Source organism: Agelaius phoeniceus, chromosome 6 (assembly GCF_051311805.1).
Source record: "Agelaius phoeniceus isolate bAgePho1 chromosome 6, bAgePho1.hap1, whole genome shotgun sequence".
In the NCBI taxonomy this organism is placed as follows: Eukaryota; Metazoa; Chordata; class Aves; order Passeriformes; family Icteridae; genus Agelaius; species Agelaius phoeniceus.
In genome coordinates this window covers 59,160,964-59,180,103 of record NC_135270.1, presented here as the reverse complement: position 1 = coordinate 59,180,103, position 19,140 = coordinate 59,160,964, and the positions used below count along the sequence as shown (strand labels likewise).

Here is a 19,140-nt window from a genome sequence, read left to right as displayed (position 1 = left end):
ACAGGCCAGGCACAGCTTTGAAACACAAGCTGCCTCTCTACTGAAGCTGCAGCAGGTCCATGTCAAAAAGGATCAGGTCAAGAATCTCCCCTTGCTACAGCCCACGTTAACTTTTCACAGAAATGTGCCAATTTCTGATGCCTGCAAGCCCACAGCCAGCTGCCCTCCTTCAATTCCTCACATGCAAGACTAACATGCACCAGCCTGAGCTTGTTAAAAATATGTTGAAACCTGTGTTATAGCAGCTTCACCACCACTTTCCTAGAAAGCTGTGTTATTTCCACTCCCAGTGCAGCTCCTTCAGTCCTGCCATCCCCAATCCCTCCCTTGCCATACCTGACTGCCACAGAGGAGCTTCCCTGGCCTGTGCTACATCAAATCAGTAGGAAAGGAAACCAGCATGAAAAAGAGGGAATCAGTGGCTGTTCAGTGCCTGAGTCAGCTGGGGTGGTGGGGACAGAAGGGACAGGGAAGGTGGCCAGAGCCAGGCACTGAGAGGAGCAGCACCACCCTTTAAAGGGGCTTTCAGCCTTATGCTCTGCATGATCAATTATCCCCCACCAATCTCCTTGTTACCACCACCTGCAGCTACCCAGGTAAGAGTTCAATCCAACCTCATCACTCACAACCACCCCCTTCCATTTACACTTAGCCAGGCATTGCTGTGCCAGGAATTCCTCTCCTGCCCTCCCAACAAGCCACCCGTGCTCACTCACTGTCAAACAGCTCCTGTGAAGAGCTGTGGGCTTTCTGCACAGCTTCTTTCTGAAACACAGCAAGGAAACACTGCAAAACCCACTAGCTGCAGGGCAAATTAGCAGTGCTGAGTAGTCAAGGGTAGGATTTTCCCTCATGGGCTTCAGGAGCATCAGAGAAGAAAGGTTACAGTAATGCTTACAGCATGGAAACCAGCTGCATTAAAATTTCACAAACAATTAGGTCTCTCTGCTATCATTCATCTGGCAATTTTTTACAGGAGTTCCCATCCCAAGGCTGGCCTGAGAATGATGCCAGACTGAGACACTTTCATTTCCTGCATAAAAGACAATTTATTTCTTCACTTACAAAATAATGATAGAGCATTCACTTGCGTCACACAAACAGCTGAAAAATCCAGTAAAACCAAAACACTGTATTTTTAAAGCCTGTACAAGGAAAAATACTGTCTCACACTAAACTCTGGCAAAGACAAACAAAGGCCAAATCTTAATTTCAGATTCAAAATACTAATTTAAGGCTTTGGGCCCTTGAAAAAAAAAAGATTACACTGATAAATTCGTTCACATTTATGCTGTGCAATTGCATTTCCATGGTGTTATTTTCCTTTTTTTTTTCAACAGCAAACAGCTGGTTTTTAAATATTCTATTCCAATGGATTGCTGCCATCAATACAACAATATCTGTTCTGTGCATATACACATTTTCATATGCTGCAGAGCACACAGAGAACACGTGGTACTGCTTTGCCTCTCCTTTCAGACACTTCTCTCACACAGCTCCTCTAATTATGGTAAAACCCTTGGAGATGAGAGACACTCTGGATGAGCTCAAAAAGAAAACATACATCTTGTGCACACCACAGTTTACGCCCACACCCTTTTCAGTCTGTCTGAGGAACTCATGTTTCTCATATTCATAGTATTTTAAGTTGACCGTACCTGCAAAAAAAGAGAAAAGGCTGCTGAAATTCTGACACCTGAGGTATTACCTTCCTTTCCTTCCCTCCCAGTATCATACATCTTCCCTTTCACAATTACTTTTCTTGTTATGCTTCACAGTTTAAATTAAAAAAACCAAAACAACAACACATAAACAGATCACTTTTTCAGCCCATCCTACAGTCTGTGACTTTATGACTGTTGGCACTTCCACATATAACGGATAAAAGCAACATTTTCCTGCCATGATGCTGTTTTTCACAGTGTGGTGTTTTCAGAGTGGCTTCCAGCTGCCAGTGCTCAGCTTTCAGTTGCTTTTTTGGCACTGAACAAACAGCTCCCACAGTCATTCAGTCAGTGTGGAGTGTCAGCCCCGGAGCTTCACAGTGGCACTTTCTGCAGGTCTGGGGCAAACTCTGTCCTGTTCTCGCAGCTCCTGTCTTGGCTGGCCTCGGTGGCTGTCACCGATGCATCCATCAGGCCTGCTGAAAAGGAAGGGGCATTTCCCTTCCCTGTGGAGCTCTTGCTGCCCGCAGATGGGGTCGCCAAAGCAGAGCTCACACAGTGGAGAAGAAACACAGTCCCCTCACAGATTCCTGGTAATCCAGCTGCACAGGGCTCCAAGCAGCAGAACTTTGTTCAGGGAGGCACCCGGGGCCAGATGCCTCCATGCCGGCCCCCATCCCTTCAGAGGCTGGTGTCGATGGCGCCTGCTCTGGCCTTCAGGGTGGCCTCAGAGACGGTGTCCGGCTGCCCATCCCGACAGAAGAGCACAGCCGGAGTCTTGCAGGCCCACATGGCCACCTCTGCCCCGCTGGCCGGGCTGGACGAGGACACGGCGCTGCCCGGGGCCCCGCTGTGCCGGTTGATGTAGCGCTCCCGGACCCGCTCAGCCCGGCTCCGCGGCTCCGGCGGGCGGCCCGGCACCGACAGGTAGGCGACCATGTTGTTCCTAGTCCTGTAGCCGCCCTCCCGGCTGCGCCGCAGCAGCACCGAGATGTTGGGGTTACGGGCGGCGTAGATGAGGGGGTTGATGGCGCCGTTGGCCCAGGCCATGCCGCTGGCCACGGCGTCCATGGTGGGCGAGAAGGGCAGGCGGCCGGCGGCGGCGGCCAGCCCCAGGATGCAGTAGGGCCCCCAGCAGCAGATGATGGAAACGATCATGATGAGGACGGTGGTGGCCGTGCGCATCTCCCCGTAGGCGCGCAGCAGGTGCCCGTAGGTGGTGAGCGGCCGCACTCGGCTCTCGGCCAGCCGCACCGCCCGGCAGATGTTGAAGTGGCAGAAGCACATGACGGCGAAGGGCAGCAGGTAGCAGAGCACGATGAGGGCGGCGCCGTAGGGCGGCCCGAGCCGCGAGGAGCCCCAGGGCAGCACGTAGACGCAGCGGTAGGCGCCGGGACGGGCTTCGCGACGCCCCTCGCCCGCCAGCCCGTACCAGGGCCCGGCCAGCGCCAGGGCGGCCAGCCAGACCGCGGCCAGCAGCTGCGCGGCGCGGCGCCGGCCCATCTTGTGCCGCGGCTGGCGGACGATGGCACAGTAGCGGTCGAAGGAGAGCAGGGCCATGGTGAGCGTGGCGGCGATGCCCAGCCCGGCGTGGAGCGCGGCGCTGGCCAGACACAGGCGCTGCCCGAAGAGCCAAGCGCCGGGCGGGCGGCTGAGCAGACTGAGGAAGGCCAGCGGCAGGCAGAGCAGGGCGCCCAGCAGCTCCGACAGGGACAGCGACAGCACGAAGGCGTTGGTGACCGTGCGGAGCTGCCGGTGCCGGGCGATCACCAGCACCACCGCCCCGTTGCCCAGCGCCGAGAGGGCGAAGATGAGCAGCAGCGCGGCCGCTTGCGAGGCCAGCGCCGCCGCCGACCACCCCGCCGCTCCCGCCGCTCCCGCCCCGCCGCTCTCGTTGCCGCCGCCGCCGCCGCCGCGGGAGAGGTTGCCCGGCACGGCCGCCGCCGGCTCCATGCGCAGCCTCATGGCCCGGCCCCGCCGCGGCTGCGGAGGCCCCGCCGCTCCCGGCCCCCCCGGCCGCTGACGTCGCTCGGGCGCCGTTACCCGGGGAACCGGCCCGGCCCGGCCCAGCCGGACCCGGCGGCGGCGGAGCGGAGCCCCTAGAGGCGAGCGGTGGGGCCGGGGGACCGCAGCCCACAGCGGCACCATCCCCTGGGTCCCCATAGATGTGCTCCCCTGGCAGCCCCGGTCAGCGCCTCACCCCTGGCAGCCCCGGTGAGCTCCTCTCTCCGCACAGCCCCCAGCCCCTCAGGAAGGACCAGCTGCCCCCAGACTCTCAGCTGTAGGCCAGGACCATCACCCCGGCTCACCAGGCTGCGGCTTGAGGGATCATCAGGTGTAAGATTGAGGGATCAGGCCAGGAACCCCCTCCACATGGGCAGCAGGACTCTTTCACCCCACTCTCATCCATGCTATTAGCTGCCTGTCCCTACCTGAAAATTTTCTTAGGGATGGGGGTAGAGAATAGGTAATGAAGGATGCATGCCAGTTAATGCCTGAAGAACCTCCAAACATCCTGTGCTGGGCTTTGTGACTTGCTGTCCCAGCTCTTTCCAAGGAGCCAGGCTGGGGGCCTGATCAGGAGATGCCCAGAAGATGAAAACACATGGAAGAGTTTTCATCATCATGGAAGAGTGTGCTCCTGCAAGCACGGAGGATATGTGTGTCACTTCTTGTTCTCCTGGACCAGAGGCTGTATGGGACTTACAAGGGAGTTACAGGAAAGCTGGGAGCAGGAGCCCCAGACACCATCCTAAAAAACCTCTATTGGCAGCACAGCAGTTGCATAAATCAGGGGATTTTTGTTTCCTCCTGCTACAAAGTTATTTTCAAGCTGACAGAAGAAATTCCTCCCAGGCTTTTCTGTGCCAACCTTATCTAAGTTCACCAGTATGCATCCTTCTGCTGCACAAGCTTCCATGAGATGATTATTCTCATTTTCATGTCTTGTTTTAACAAGTGCCAGTTCCTCCCATGAGTGTCTTCATTTAACAAGCACCATTTTATCCAGAGACACAGTGGAAGTGACAGACTGCCAGAGGTCTGAAGGTCTGCTCCTGCCACTGCAAATGCTTGGTTTTTCCCTGGGGGAACTCTGGCAAAGCAAGCACTGACTCCACTCTGCTGCACAAGCTGCCCCTGGACTGGGACAAAAATCAGTAAATAATTAGCAGTCAAAGGTCGTAATGGCTCAGACTTTCAAACACAGCTGCTCCTGTTGAAAGTTAACCACAGGGTATTTGCAGCCAGTGGTCCAAGATAAGCAAGAGAGGAAGGCTTAGGGAAGCAGCACAGCATGGACACTCAGCAGGAATAAAGGAAATTCTCATCAAATACCTGCATCCAGCCCCAGGATGCAGGAGAGCCCTGGTGGGGTGAAATGAGTGAGGAAGGGGTTGTCTGGACAGGCTGAGCAGGGAAGCTGGGGCATGAGACAGAGCAGCACAGCTGGCTGAGCAGGAGACAACAAGAGCTAGCAATTCAAACCCAGAATCATGACATGCTCAGCAGAATCCTGCAAATTGAGCTCTGGGAGTGAAAACAAGGAAAATGGCAGAGTTTTCAGCTGGCATTTAATAGAAATCTAATTTTGAAATTCATAATTTGCAGACACAGAGAAGGCACGTAAATCTGAAGGCAGCTCTCCAAGATCAGCTCAGTTTTCTGTGAATTATGGGGAAGAAAAAGAAGAAGAAAAATACTACAGCATCTCAGAACAGCTTGTATGTGCTAATCACAGTGCACCCAATATGCTAATCACAACAGGGCAACAAGCCTGTTATCCTGAAATGTGACAAATGCTGTCACACCCTAAGGCTGTTCCTGTTGCAATGTGTGGAGAAGCAAAACAGAAATTCATGGGCAGGAGAAGCCCAGCACCATCAGTGAGGCTCTGCCACCACCCGTGGCTCAGGTCACTTGAGGAAGAAGCCGTGTTTCAGTGGGTCCTCCTCTTCCACAGTGAAGGTGGCTGTGCCAGTGTAAAAGGCTTCTCCTGAGACTTCCACAATGACAGCGTTGTAGTTCCCAAACTTGGCCTCCTGCAGAGGGATCAGGGTGAGCACAGAGGCAACAGAAGGTTCTCCACTCTCCCAACCCCACAGAATTCCAGTGCTACCTGACATTTATGCAGACACCCCTGCCCTGGTGCATCCCAAAGCAGCCACACAACACAACAAGGCCCTAAAATCCTTTAAGTGCCAGGTTTGTGGGAGGGCAAGACCCACAGGCACCTCCCTCCTTCCCTACACTCTTCCCTAGGCACAGAAAGGTTTTTCTGCTTCCCCACTGAGCACATTTCCAGCAGCCCTTGAGAGAGGGGGAAAATTCCAGCACCAGCCACTTGCCTTCACTGCCTTCCCAGTGAACAAGGAGCCCGTGGTGCTGCTCTGGAAGGTTCTGCTCTGGTCCAGCTGGATGAGTCCCTTATGGTACTGCAGGGCAATGCGAGCTGTCACCCCCGAACCTGTTGGACTTCGGTCAACCTACAGCAGAAGGGATGAACCAGTTCTAGATTTTGGGGTTTAATACAAAGTGAGATTGCTCCCCTCAGTTCTCTCTGCCACCTTTACACTGCACTCAGGGGAAACCCCCACCCAGTCCAGGGTTTTGTAGAGAATCCAGATACATCACAACTGAGAAGGAAGAAAGAAGCAGGTTTGGGGTACTTCTGGACTGTGGTGGGCTTTGGCACAGTTAGGGATGGATGATCTAATAAACTGAGGCTATTTAGGAGCAGTTGAAATCTTCCCAGCATCATCTCAAAAGGACTCAGAGGGGCTGAGGTCACCTGCTCCATTCTCACACCTCAAGGCAAGATTGGTTCTCCTTACACTGAGGGGGCTCCTGGCCAGCCTGGTTTTTAAAATCTCCGAAACCACAGTGTTGGCCAGCTTCTGAGGTGACCTGCCCCAGTGCTCCACACTCCTCACTGCTGGCAAGTCCAACCAAAACTTCCCCTGCCATTTATGTGATACCTTATGCACTGCAGACAAGGACAGAATTTTAACACCCCATTTCTTTCCTGTTGTTAATCCCCAGCAGATGTTCCCTGGATTAGGACTTTAGGGACAAATACTGGGATCCTGTCTCAGCTCCTGAACTCCTGGAAAATTTCAATCAACAAGTTTTGGGTATGAAGCTTTTTAAAATGCCACCATCTAAGTTGTGCAGAAGTATTTCTTCTATTAGGAACAAAACTAGAATGTGTGCATCGACACTCAGCTCTCCAGGGACATTGCAGCAGCACAAGCAATCACTGCCCAAACTAAGAACCAGAACAGTCTATGTTCTTTGCAGTGGATCTAAGGGACAAAGGGACAATTTTGTCTCTTGTGCCTGAGAAGAGCCCATTTCTGTACCTGTTCATCTGCAAACACACAGATGTTGGTGGTGGGCTCCTCACTAAAGGCATCTTTCCCGTCTGTCAGTATGGTGCCGTAGAGGAAAGCCAGGTCTTCACTCTCAGGGTGATGAAGCTTGAACTGGAAACAGCACAGAGAGGGTCACAAATACACACAACAGCAGCAATGCATGCAGTACAGCTTCTGTGGGACACCAGAGGAATGGGACAAAGCCACATGGCTGCGTTTCCACCTCTGCTTCACAAGTAACAGAGAGAAGCAGGAAGGCTCCTTCTCCCATCCTTGTAAGGACTCTGCAATTCAGCATGGGGCTGGAAGGATGGGACTCTCCCACTATCCTGAGTTCCAAAGGGAACAAGCTGGGATACCACAGTGCTCATCCATACCTGTTTCTTCACTGCTTCTGTCACTGCACTTGCTGCACTGACAAGGTCTCTGGTCTTTGAAGAGCGCACATCAAGGCCCAGCTGCTCGGCGCTGAGGAAGGCGTAGAAAGTGCCACCATAGCCGATGTCAACCACCACCTTCCCATGGCCAGGAACATCAATGGCCAAGTCTGAGCAGAGAAAGGGAGGAAGGTGAGGAGGCAAAACTGCCGAGCCATGGGCTTGCATAGAGTGAAGGAACACAGCCACATGCGAGGGCAGTGGATGGGGATGATAACTTGAGTACTCCTGTGGCATCTTACAGCATCCCCGATGACCACTGAAGAACAGTGGGACTAGGGAGACAATTGCCAGACGCTCCTCAACCAGGCCACAAGCCCCCAACGCCGGCACGGCCACCACCAACCCTCCCCGAACACCCAGCGGTCCCCACCGGTGGCGGCAGCGAAGGCGGGCACGCTGTGGAAGCGCACGGGGTTCCCGCTGCGGCGGCCATCCCAGGGCACGAAGGCGGTGACGGGCCCGCAGGGGCAGCGCAGGCGGACGGCGGTCTCGGGGCAGGTGGGCGCCGCTACCAGCCCGTAGTCGAGGGCGAAGCGGCCGAGGGCCATGACGGCGTGGCCGCACATGGCGCTGTAGCCGGCGCAGTGCAGGAACAGCGCCGCCAGGTGCGCGCCCTCCGCGGCCGCCCCGCCGCGCACCACCACGGCCCCGTACATGCCGGCGTGGCCGCGCGGCTCGTGCATCAGCGCCCGCCGCACGTGGTCGTGCGTGGCCGCCACCTCCCGCCGCAGCGACAGCAGCGACAGCCCCGCCGCCGCCGCCCGCTCCGCCGCCTCCAGCCGCGGGATGATGCGCAGCGGCTCGCCGCCCGTGTGCATCTCCACCGTCTGCAGCACAACGCCCGAGGGCGAGTGCGGCGGCAGCGCCCGTCCCGCTCCGCCACTGTCACTGTCGCTGTCACCGCCGCCCCGTGCCGCCATCGCGCCGCCGCACCCCGAGAGACCACGCCCACAAAGTGAGACCACGCCCATTCGGGGCTTCCCTTGACAGAGGCCACGCCCACCTACCAACACACCCGTTGAAGTCCCGCCTCATGACCACGCCCATTCGATGACCACGCCCTGACCGGGGCCACGCCCCTTGGAGTCCCCGCCCCTTCGCGTTCCCGGCCCGCATTCCCGGGCGGAGCCGACCCGCGGCGGAAGCGGAAGTGCCGCGGCGGAAGTACCGGGGCCGCGGTTGCTGGGTTACCGCGATGTTCCGCGCCGGTAGGACGGGCCGGGATGGGGCACCGGGACGGGGCTGGGGATGCGGGTGGGGCCTGGATGGGGTTGAGGGTGTTGCCAGCGCTGGAGCGGGCCGGGACTGCCGTTCGGTGCCTCTCCCGGTAACGCGGCCCGCGCTCTGCCCGCAGCTGTGGACATCCAGCCCGCCTGCCTCGGGCTGTACTGCGGCAGGACCGTGCTGTCGGTGAACGGCTCCGTGGAGACCTACGGGGACTGCGGGGTGAGTGCGAGGCTGGGCCCGGTGCGGGATGGCTCAGGCCGGGCCCTGCAGGTCGGTACCGGGGGCTGCTGGGGCGAGAACGGCCCCAGACCGAAACAGGAGCTGCACCGGGACACGAGGTGCTGGGGGCTCGATGCTGTACCGGGCCTGGAAAATCTGACACAGAACGGGATGGTGCGGGGAGCTGTGCCGAAATGAGTCCCTGTGCACGCCGGTTTTACCGGAGTGCTGGGGGAGAGCCAGAGCCGGGAAGGGCGGGATGAAACTGGAGAGCTGTGGTTGTGAGCAGCCTGCTGAGGGAACTGAGGTGAGACGGAGTGGTGTGAGAGCAGGAGAGGAAAATGGTGGCTTGCATGAAGGCTTTTAATCATGCTTCACCCTTGTTTATATTAAATAAGAAGAGCCACAGAGAGCACGTGTAAGCTGAGAAATTACTGGGGTTATTGTTTCATCTCTTTAAAAATCTGATCTGTGTCTTTCCCCGAGCTGTTTTTCCATTAACTGCAGTGATTTGCTGTTGGTGGTGGCATTGTGAGTCCAAGCTCTGCCTTCTGCAGGTGTGTCCTAGAGGCCAAAGAACCGATGACAACAAAATCTGCAGGGAGTGTTTGGGATCTCCAGACCGCTATGACTGGCTGTACCTCGGCTTCATGGCCATGCTGCCCCTGGTCTTACACTGGTTCTTTATTGAGTGGTATTCTGGAAAAAAGAGGTTTGTGTACCCTTTCTCTAGATGAGTTGTTTAAAATTGGAAATCTTTTATCCACGAGCGATCAATCTGAGATGCTGAACTGAACTGTCCAGCAGTTTTCATAATCCTAGACTGGTTTGGATTGGGTGGGATCCTTAAAGATCATCCAGTTCCAGTTCTCTCTCATGGGCAGGGACACTTCCCAGCAGACCAGGTTGCTCAGAGCCCCATCCACCCTTGTTGTTGACTGAGCTGATATGGTTGCACAGAAGTTTAGAGCAGCTGTAGGAGGGTTTATTTACAAATTTAAGTGTCCTGCAGGGCACCCTGTCCAGTCACTGCCCTCAGGGCATGGTCTGTACCTCTTTAATGTGCCAGTGCACAGTCCAGATGGCAGTCTGGGCTGGATTTGGTTTCCCAGCAAACAGAAGAGCAGGTTGTATCATCCCCTCTCCCCTGGGTCAGTATCAGTAGGGCTGCACACATGCAATGAGAGGATGGGTTTGAGTTTTCTCTTTAGGAATATGTATTCTGGGTTAGGGTCTTGATAGCAGAACTGCTGTGGCCTTTACATCAGAGAAGTTCTGTAAAAAAGAGGTTTAAACCCACAGCTGCCTGTGGCCATTAGGTGTTAGACTGGAGTTTTTTGAGGAGTGATGGCTCTGGAGTGTACTGAGCTGTCCATGGCAGGGGGTTGGAACTGGATTGTCTTTAAAGTCCCTTCTAAGCCAAATCATTCTGTGATTCTATGAGCACTGAACAGATAGGGGACTGGGAATGTTTAATACATGAATATTTCCCATCTTCAATGAGGACCTGCAGCTTTGGCAGTTCTGCTTATATCACAAGCAGCAATGTCACCCCTTCTGAGACGTGTGGTGCATCACCCTCTTTTCTTTTACACACTAAACCACCTGAGATTGTCAAAGAGCTTTCACACTGAGCAGGTTTTAACTCTGCAGAAGGCTCTGTGAGATTCCAGGGCTGTTGGGATTTGCAGGAGCTGGCAGCATGGTGTGGGAACCCAGGAAATTCTTCTGGCTGCCCTGGAGGACTCGAGACCCTGTCAGGGGGCTTGGAGACCTTGGCTCAGAGCCCAAGACCCCCGTGCCTTTGATCTTGACCCATGGAAAAAACAATTCCCAACCTTTATATGAAGAATTACAAGTCAAGAGATGTCATTATAGAGCGTGACACAGCACAAAGTACCACGGCTCCATCAGAAGGGTGCAAGAGAGGTTTATTATAGCAACATGTTGCTTTTATACTCTTTCAAGATATTTGCATTCACTCAACATACACATTCACTGCCCATTGGTTATAGGAAAGAAACAAAGTTCTCAGTAGGTGATCAGGGAGCCACATCACTCTGTGAGCCAGCTAGAGTCCATATGTCTTAACTTTCTCTCCTTCATCATGTCTCCATGGTGACAACCTCGGTTTCTTCTTCAGGAGAGATATGGGGCTTTCCTTATCATCAGGAAGCCTTTGCTGGCTCACAAGAACAGCACAGAATGTCTTTCCTACAAAGAGAGTTTAAGTAGAATAATAGTTTGTCACAGGGTGAAAAGTAGATTTTTGAGTTTTTTAGAATAGGGGTTCAGGGAGCAAAGATGGAGGAATTTGGGTGTGTCCAGTCTTTCTCCTTCTTCTTGGCCTCCATCTTCTGGGTGATGTTGGCATTTTTAGATTGGTTTAGAGCAGAAGCTCACTGTCTAACATAGGTGATAGGTATTGGGAAGTTACTGTAAATAATGTACACATAGTTTTTGGTATAAAAGGATAACACCGCCCCAAGGATGGGCAGTGTGCCTCAACCCAACCTGCCAGACAGACCTTGGCGGGTCGGAGAAAGAATTTCATAGATAAGAAATAATAACCTTGAGAACAAGAATAGGAGAATTCTGACTCCTTCTTCCACTGCTGGGCTGGGAAAAGAGACTTTGTAACGCATCTCGGGGTGGCTCTGTAGAGACTTTGTAATGCATCTCGGGGTGGCTGTGGCCAGCAGAGGTTCCGAGAGCCCGGCAGTGACAGTGAGACAGAGTAGAAATCCATTTTGAGTTGGGTGAAATGTACATCTTTGAGTTAGGTCTGTAGTTTGAAAACATAGCTGTTTAGTCTGACTGCCTGTTCTCGTAAAAAGCCGAGGCTCAGAGAAACTGCTTCAGTGAAGGACAGAGATGAGGGAGGGGGAGACAGAGGGAGACAGAGGGAGACAGACACTGCTGTGAGAGCAGGTGAACCTGACCTAGGAATTCTTTCTGATAAAGAAGAACTAGTGGCAAACCTCACGGGAAATTTGTAAAAGTGAATATGTATGAACCTATTGTGAAATTGCATGCATATGGATTTGAGAGGGGGATAAAAAGGGACCTGGATTTCCCAGAGATACACATTTCTTTTAAGGAGAGTAATCTCCCCATGCATGCAGCGCTGTAATAAATATACCAGCTTTACAACTTTGACAGAAATTGTGGAGTTTTGTTTATCTCTGCTAAACAACAGTGCTGTTGTCCCGCAGCTCCAGCGCGCTGCTGCAGCACCTGACAGCGCTGCTGGAGTGCAGCGTGGCAGCCCTGGTGACGCTGCTGCTCAGCGACCCCGTGGGCTCCCTGCACATCCGCTCCTGCCCCGTCAAGAAGCTCTCGGACTGGTACACCATGCTCTACAACCCCAGCCCCGACTACATCACCACCGTGCACTGCACCCACGAGGCCGTGTACCCCCTGTGAGTGTGCACCCCTGGGTGTGCCCCCTGTGAGTGTGTGCCCCTGTGTGTGCCCCCTGTCAGTGCGCACCCCTGTGTGTGCCCCCTGTGAGTGTGCACCCCTGGGTGTGCCCCCTGTCAGTGTGCACCCCTGTGTGTGCCCCTGTGTGTGCCCCCTGTCAGTGTGCACCCCTGTGTGCACCCCCTGTGAGTGTGCACCCCTGGGTGTGTACCCTCTGTGAGTGTGCACCCCTGTGTGTGCCCCCTGTCAGTGTGCACCCCTGTGTGCACCCCCTGTGAGTGTGCACCCCTGGGTGTGTACCCTCTGTGAGTGTGCACCCCTGGGTGTGTACCCTCTGTGAGTGTGCACCCCTGGGTGTGCCCCCTGTGAGTGTGCACCCCTGGGTGTGCCCCCTGTCAGTGTGCACCCCTGGGTGTGCCCCCTGTGAGTGTGCGCCCCTGGGTGTGTACCCTCTGTGAGTGTGCACCCCTGTGTGTGCCCCCTGTGAGTGTGCACCCCTGTGAGTGTGCCCCCCTGTGTGTGCCCCCTGTGAGTGTGCACCCCTGTGAGTGTGCCCCCCTGGGTGTGCCCCCTGTGAGTGTGCACCCCTGTGTCTGCACCCCCTGTGAGTGTGCACCCCTGGGTGTGCCCCCTGTGAGTGTGCACCCCTGTGAGTGTGCCCCCCTGTGTGTGCACCCCTGTGAGTGTGCACCCCTGGGTGTGCCCCCTGTGAGTGTGCACCCCTGTGAGTGTGCCCCCCTGTGTGTGCACCCCTGTGAGTGTGCACCCCTGGGTGTGCCCCCTGTGAGTGTGCGCCCCTGTGAGTGTGCACCCCCTGTGTGCACCCCCTGTGTGTGCCCCCTGTGAGTGTGCCCATGTGAGTGTGCACCCCCTGTGTGTGTCCCCTGTGTGTGTGCACCCCCTGTGAGTGTGCACCCCTGTGTGTGCCCCCTGTGAGTGTGCACCCCCTGTGTGTGCCCCCTGTGAGTGTGCCCCTGTGAGTGTGCACCCCCTGTGTGTGCCCCCTCTGTCAGTGTGCACCCCCTGCGTTTACCCTCTGTCAGTGTGTACCCCCCTGTCAGTGTGTGTGCCCCCCTGCCTCTCCTGCCAAAAGTGTTCAGGTCAATGGCAATCAATCCCCTGAATCTTTCATGCATTGAGCTGTTTTACATGGATGTAGCAATGTTTAATGACTTTCTGAGTAATCAAAGGGAGTGACATAGCCCAGGCTTTCACACAATCAAATTAGTTGGAAAAGACCTCTTGGATCCTTGAGTCCAACCTATGGCCCAGCACCACCACGGCACTGAGTGCCAATTCCAGTCTTTCCTGAAACATCTCTAGGGATGGTGACTCCATCACCTCCCTGGACAGCCCATTCCAGTGTCTGATCACCCTTTTTGTGAAGAAATTCCTCCTGATGTCCAATCTGAACCTCCCCATGTGCAGCTTGAGACCGTGTCCTCTCAGCCTATCACTATGTAGCTTAAAACTTCTTTTTTTCTCTTTGTTTTCCTTTCCTTGGAAAGGAAACATCTTGACTGTTTCCCTTAAGGAAAATTGGGCCCATCATTCTGTTTTTAAACCTTTTACCCATAAAGTCTTTAGAGTTCACTGACTAACCCTAAATTCCTTGGTTGTGACCTGAGTCTGTGAGAAAACTGCACATTTTAAGGAATTTTTCTTTTTCTTCAGGTACACCATTGTGTTTATCTATTATGCCTTCTGTCTCGTGCTGATGATGCTGCTGAGGCCTCTCCTGGTTAAGAAGATTGCCTGTGGTTTGGGGAGATCTGACAGATTTAAAAGCATTTATGCAGCACTCTACTTCTTCCCCATCCTCACCGTGCTGCAGGCTGTGGGAGGAGGCCTCCTCTGTGAGTTCTCTCCTAAAAACACTCCTGAACACACCTGTCAGTGCTCACTAAGAAAGGACTTAAAGGACAGAAGGAGGGGACACTTTTTGCTTTGGGAATAAGGATATTGTTTATAGTTATTTTGAGGAGTTTCACCTAAAAAGGTTGCTTGGTAGGAGCTCTATCCTCAGCAGGCTCCTGACCAACACTGCTTTGCCTCAGCCAGTGCTGCTAGAGACTGTCCCTTTCCCAAAAAAGGAGAGAGGGTGTGAGAAAGGAAAGTACCTTAGAGTGAGCTGGTTCCACTTTTTGCTAAGGCAGAGTTTGTCTGATTTCAGAGATGGATTTCAGTGTAAATTTGGGGAGATTGCTGGAAGCCAAACCAAAAATAGCCATTCTTGTCACATTTGGAGAGGTGCCACAAAATCCCCACTCAGCCCGACTACTTTTCTCATTATCATTTTTCAATTTGTGGTATAAGCATTGAGTAACTCCACTGAGAAATAGCAGGAAACCTCAGAGGGAAGAGCTGTGCAGGTTGTGCTTTGCTGACCCTCACATGCTAAGAGGCAGCTAGAGCAGCTCAGTTTGCTTCACGCCTGTGGAGAAACTCTCTGCTGAAGGATAAGCTGTGCCATTTTTTTGCCTGCTAACATATTGCATGTTTGCCTTTAGATTATGCCTTCCCATACATCATCCTGGTGCTCTCTTTGGTTACACTGGCTGTGTACATGTCTGCTTCTGAAGTGGAGGTGGGTAAACATGTTTCCTGTGTTAAAAGAGTAAAAAAGACTTGAGTGAACAGAGACCACTTTGTCTCTTGCCTTTTCTCAGTGGTGTATTTTACATTTAACCCTTTTCCTTTATCCCTTCCCCTCTTGGCTGGAGGAATCTCATGTGAGAATTCCCTCTGATGGTGCACTGAGAAGCTGGGTGTGTGCTGGAAGGGCTCAAACCCAGGAGCTCTACCTGTCACAGCTCTTAAATGTCATATGCTGGCTAACAGGCTGAATGCTAACAGGAAATTGTCTTTATTTTGCAAGTTTTTCAAGGATCTGCTCGTGAGGAAGAAAAGGCTCGTTGTCCTCTTCAGCCACTGGTTACTCCATGCCTATGGAATCATCTCCATTTCCAAACTGGATAAGCTTGAGCAGGACCTGCCTTTGCTTGCCCTGGTACCTGCCCCTGCCCTCTTCTACCTGATGACAGCAAAGTACACAGAGCCCTCACGGATTCTCTCCGAGGGTGGGAATGGACACTGAAAGGAGCCTGTGCCAACAACTCTGTCCCAGGGATCTGGATGAAGCCATTTCAGTGCTTGTCATGCTTTGGAAACTTCTGTTTTCAAAAAGAACTTGTTTGTGTGCCAGACTTCTGGTGAAACACCTCTGGGTGAGACTGTATAATATTAAAAAGCTGCACTTTGTATTCTTACTAAGTATCTGGTATAGATGGAAAGCAATGTCTTTTTATCTATTTATCACTGTGAATCTGTGTAAAAAGCTTGTGACACATCCTAGTACAATGGTTTGCTTGTGTATTGTTCATTTCCTAGCACGGTATTTGAATAAAACAATAGAGCCTGGTTTTCAGTAGACTTTAATAAAAAAAAAAATAGAGCTTGAATATACCAGAGAACTTCATTTTCATCACATACTCTAGCTTCTGTCCCCCACCAGTGGAAACAGACTGTTTTCTTCCTTCCATCAAAAGATAAAACGTGCATGATTCCTCATGATGTTTGAGTCTGACTGCTGGAGAAGAAATGCACTGGAAAAGAAGAAGAAATGCACTGTAAAACTCTCTGTAAAGTAGAGTTTGTGTGCTTCATATATGGAGACCTTCCTGGAGATAGATCAGATTAAAGATTTTCTTTTTTTGGGAGTTGGGTTAGTATTGGTCACCAAAACTTGATGCTGTAGAGGGTCTAGAGGAAGATGCAGAGCAGTGCTGAAGGGCCAAAAACAGACCCAAAACTAAGATCCTCTCAAATTAACCTCTTTCACTGTATGGATCACTGGCTGTAACAGTGCATATTTTGATATGTCTGTGACAATAATGCTTTTTTCATTCTATCACCTGCCAGCACTGCTAAGGACAGAGTCTGCCAGGAGCTCAGAGCCTTTGAAAGGTGTCACCTCAGCCAGGCTGCCTTGACTGTCACTCTCCCCCATGGAAGGGTTTTGTATATCTGATATGCCCTTCCTCATAGCTTTATGTGATTTTTTTTTTTATTTTCGTGTGAAATGCCACTTGACAGGTTCACTGCACCTAAAATTGTGTGCAAACAAACTCACTCTTGCATGCAGAATTGAGGTTTTATTTGGGGATTGAGGAAGTAATTGATCTTAAATCAAATAGTGTCTGTATTGCTGTGTACAATGTTTAATTTGCAGACACAGTGATCTAGAGGAGAGTTTTAAAAGTATGGGATTAAAATTCATGTTAAATACCACATCTGAGGACTTCACTCATTCATGTGTATTTCTGTGTGGACTATGTGTATTTGGCTTAAATGTTATGCTGGATTTTGGGTTTAAATATTGTGCTGGATCTTGTTTTTAAAAAGAAAACTAACAAGCCTCAGGTAAAGAGTACATATTTTGCTAGGTCTGGAAATGAGTGTGTTGATTTTGAAAGCAGAATGAGGGATTCTATTAAAAGCAAAGCTTATAGGAGGGCAGTGCACCCCATGGACCTTGCCTGGCACTTCAACCACTGACCTTTCTGCTGGACTCCAGTGCTTTAGCCTTCAGCAAAACCTGGAATGTGAAATACAAATTAATAAAGCCTTTTATCATCTCCCAGTAGCAATAAAAGAATTATAAATACATATATAATGGCAGCCACAGAAACAGCAGTACAAATTGCTCACACAAAAATTTTAAAGAATATAAAAATAAATCAACCACAGTCCTGCAGTGATCACCACCCAGCCACAAGCTGCAGGAGTTGAAGTCTGTTAGTTTTATTTATCCTTTGAGGAAAAGCAAAGAGTTCTGGGAAGATCAGTGATGCTCAGACTATTTTACAGCCCGCTCATTGCTATTACCACAGCTCTTCAGTTAAGAGTTAAAATGGGGTAGATTGCTGTGCCTAAAAATTAAAATATAAGGACTGAAAGATTTTCTTAAAAATGTCATCTCGAAAAGAAAAAAGTATTTTTTCTTTTTTTTTCTTTTCTATTTTTTTTTTTGTTGTTGTTGTTTGTTTGTTTTCAAGTAGTTATTAACATGTTACCATGAAGCACTGTCAGGTCATTCAGGCTTTTGCCTATTGTTACCTTGAGTTCACTGCAAAAATATCTTATTTTATTATTGCTCTGTGAAAAAAATAATTACAACTGAATATTACTACAGTTTTCTAAATATTTTCCAAAGAGTTTCACTGTTTCTAGAGAGATCAGGAAGAATAAAATGAGTTTTTGCTTATGGAAATACAAAGGTTAATGTATTCCTCTGACATTAAAAAGACAGTTTTTCTTTCAACAACATAATTCATTTGACCCTGTTGAACAAATTTTAGGAGTTTCCAAAACCAACACAAACTTGTGTCTATGGCACCAAATAAAATGGGTGGGAACAGCCAGAGCAGCACAGGTCATGCTCAAACAGGGAAACTTTTTCTCCTTTGCTCCCACAAAATTGTGTTGACTCAATAATGTTGGATCAGCTCTACCAGTACCCAGCTAAATTTCATCTTGGTTCCAGACAGATGTCATCAGACAGAGCTGATAGCCAAGGGCCTGAAAGATGTACAGAATCATTTCAAAGCATCAATTCCACATTTCACAGCCTGTTCCACACCTCAGCTGCATCCCAGGCCTTTTCCTACAATCCCTGGCTGAAAGCACCAGACACAGGATATTGATTATGCCTCAGGCAGGGACCTTGCCCTTGGATACTCCTCTTTGTTTCCTTCCAAACTTATCTCTCTTTTCTGCAAAGCAGAGAGAAGGTTTTTAGACAGTGTAATGACTGAACATTAGACTTAGGCTGTTATGAATAAAAGCAGGGTCTGTCAGTAACTGATTGGCTTAACCAGTCTCCTTTTTTTCCTTTTTTTCTGGTGTTTTTTATTTCTTTTTAAAATTTTGTATACTTCTCTTTTGTTTCTCTCTTGGTTTCTTCCAAGATTAGCCTGCTTAGGTTTAATTCCTCTTTTTTTACAGTAGTAGAAAGAATACTGAAAGTAATCTCAAAAGGTCATCTTAGTCCATCTCTGCTGTACAGCAGAATAATTAGACCTAAGAACCCCTGCCAGATGTTTGATTTGTCCTTAAAAACCCTGGTGGCAGAAATACTCTGTCTCTGCAAAACTCAGACAACTGATTCCAGTTTGATTCCAGGGCCTCCCTTTCTGTGCTGTCAGTGCTTTCTAAGGGCCTTCTTCTTCTGTAAAATCTGTTCTGTTCCCAGTTATTTGTCTGAAAAAGTGGGCAAGGAGAAAAGCTTACTCTCCTGCTAGGAATTTTTTTATTTATTTGATGGTTTCTGCCATGCCTTCTCTTAGATTTACCTGCTTTAAATTGAAAAGTTGCACATTTATTCAACCTTTTTTTCATCATCTTTACTGAATTCCTCTTCAATCTCAAAATAAACTGCATCCTCCTTTAAACTCCAGCTTTGTCCTATACCAAAGCTACAGGTGAGAACACACACCTTAAACCTTGCCAGGCCACCTTTTCACACACACTGCTCTGACTGTTGCCTTTTTCATTGCTGCAAATCTTTGTTAAGTTCAACTGTTCAGCTTTAATTCTGTTTATCTCTGCTTGAATACCTCCCTCATGATGGATTTGCACAAACAACTGTTTCTACCTAAATGCAAAACACACAGATTTTTAAAAAATTATTATGAACGTTTTTCCCCTTCAATTAATTTTCTGGCTTGCTAAAATAATTCTTAATTCTAGTTCTGTCCTGCAGAGGGTGCTCCCACTCTTATCATGTTTGTCATT

General features: G+C 50.7%; 3 protein-coding genes across 3 annotated transcripts; 1 reads left to right on the top strand and 2 right to left on the bottom strand.

Moving 5' to 3' along the window:
- Window positions 1-1,879: 1,879 nt before the first annotated feature.
- GPR135 (G protein-coupled receptor 135) lies at window positions 1,880-3,829 on the bottom strand. The gene has a single exon (XM_054635898.2). The coding sequence runs from the start codon at window positions 3,825-3,827 to the stop codon at window positions 2,346-2,348; it is 1,482 nt and encodes a 493-aa protein (XP_054491873.2). The 5' UTR covers window positions 3,828-3,829; the 3' UTR covers window positions 1,880-2,345.
- A 1,393-nt stretch (window positions 3,830-5,222) lies between these two features.
- L3HYPDH (trans-L-3-hydroxyproline dehydratase) lies at window positions 5,223-8,416 on the bottom strand. The gene is made up of 5 exons (XM_054635645.2): window positions 7,847-8,416; window positions 7,414-7,583; window positions 7,025-7,147; window positions 6,011-6,148; window positions 5,223-5,704 (listed from the first exon to the last, which is right to left on the bottom strand). Exons 1-5 carry the CDS (start codon window positions 8,394-8,396, stop codon window positions 5,579-5,581), a joined length of 1,107 nt encoding a protein of 368 aa, XP_054491620.2. The 5' UTR covers window positions 8,397-8,416; the 3' UTR covers window positions 5,223-5,578.
- A 117-nt stretch (window positions 8,417-8,533) lies between these two features.
- Window positions 8,534-16,635, top strand: JKAMP (JNK1/MAPK8 associated membrane protein). Its single transcript, XM_054635550.2, has 7 exons — window positions 8,534-8,684; window positions 8,831-8,922; window positions 9,480-9,634; window positions 12,138-12,344; window positions 14,020-14,201; window positions 14,856-14,932; window positions 15,224-16,635. Exons 1-7 carry the CDS (start codon window positions 8,672-8,674, stop codon window positions 15,440-15,442), a joined length of 945 nt encoding a protein of 314 aa, XP_054491525.1. The 5' UTR covers window positions 8,534-8,671; the 3' UTR covers window positions 15,443-16,635.
- The last annotated feature ends 2,505 nt before the right edge of the window (window positions 16,636-19,140 follow it).

Bases quoted from the DNA above. Each gene is read 5' to 3' on its own strand.
- JKAMP (XM_054635550.2), top strand. The intron at 14,202-14,855 runs GTGAGTTCTCTC...GTTTGCCTTTAG, and splicing joins TGTGGGAGGAGGCCTCCTCT to ATTATGCCTTCCCATACATC. The intron at 14,933-15,223 runs GTGGGTAAACAT...TTATTTTGCAAG, and splicing joins TGTCTGCTTCTGAAGTGGAG to TTTTTCAAGGATCTGCTCGT.
- GPR135 (XM_054635898.2), bottom strand. From the start codon at position 3,827: ATGGGGACCCAGGGGATGGTGCCGCTGTGGGCTGCGGTCCCCCGGCCC.
- L3HYPDH (XM_054635645.2), bottom strand. From the start codon at position 8,396: ATGGCGGCACGGGGCGGCGGTGACAGCGACAGTGACAGTGGCGGAGCG. The intron at 7,584-7,846 runs GTGGGGACCGCT...TTCTCTGCTCAG, and splicing joins CGCCTTCGCTGCCGCCACCG to ACTTGGCCATTGATGTTCCT. The intron at 5,705-6,010 runs GCAAGTGGCTGG...ATCCCTCTGCAG, and splicing joins TCACTGGGAAGGCAGTGAAG to GAGGCCAAGTTTGGGAACTA.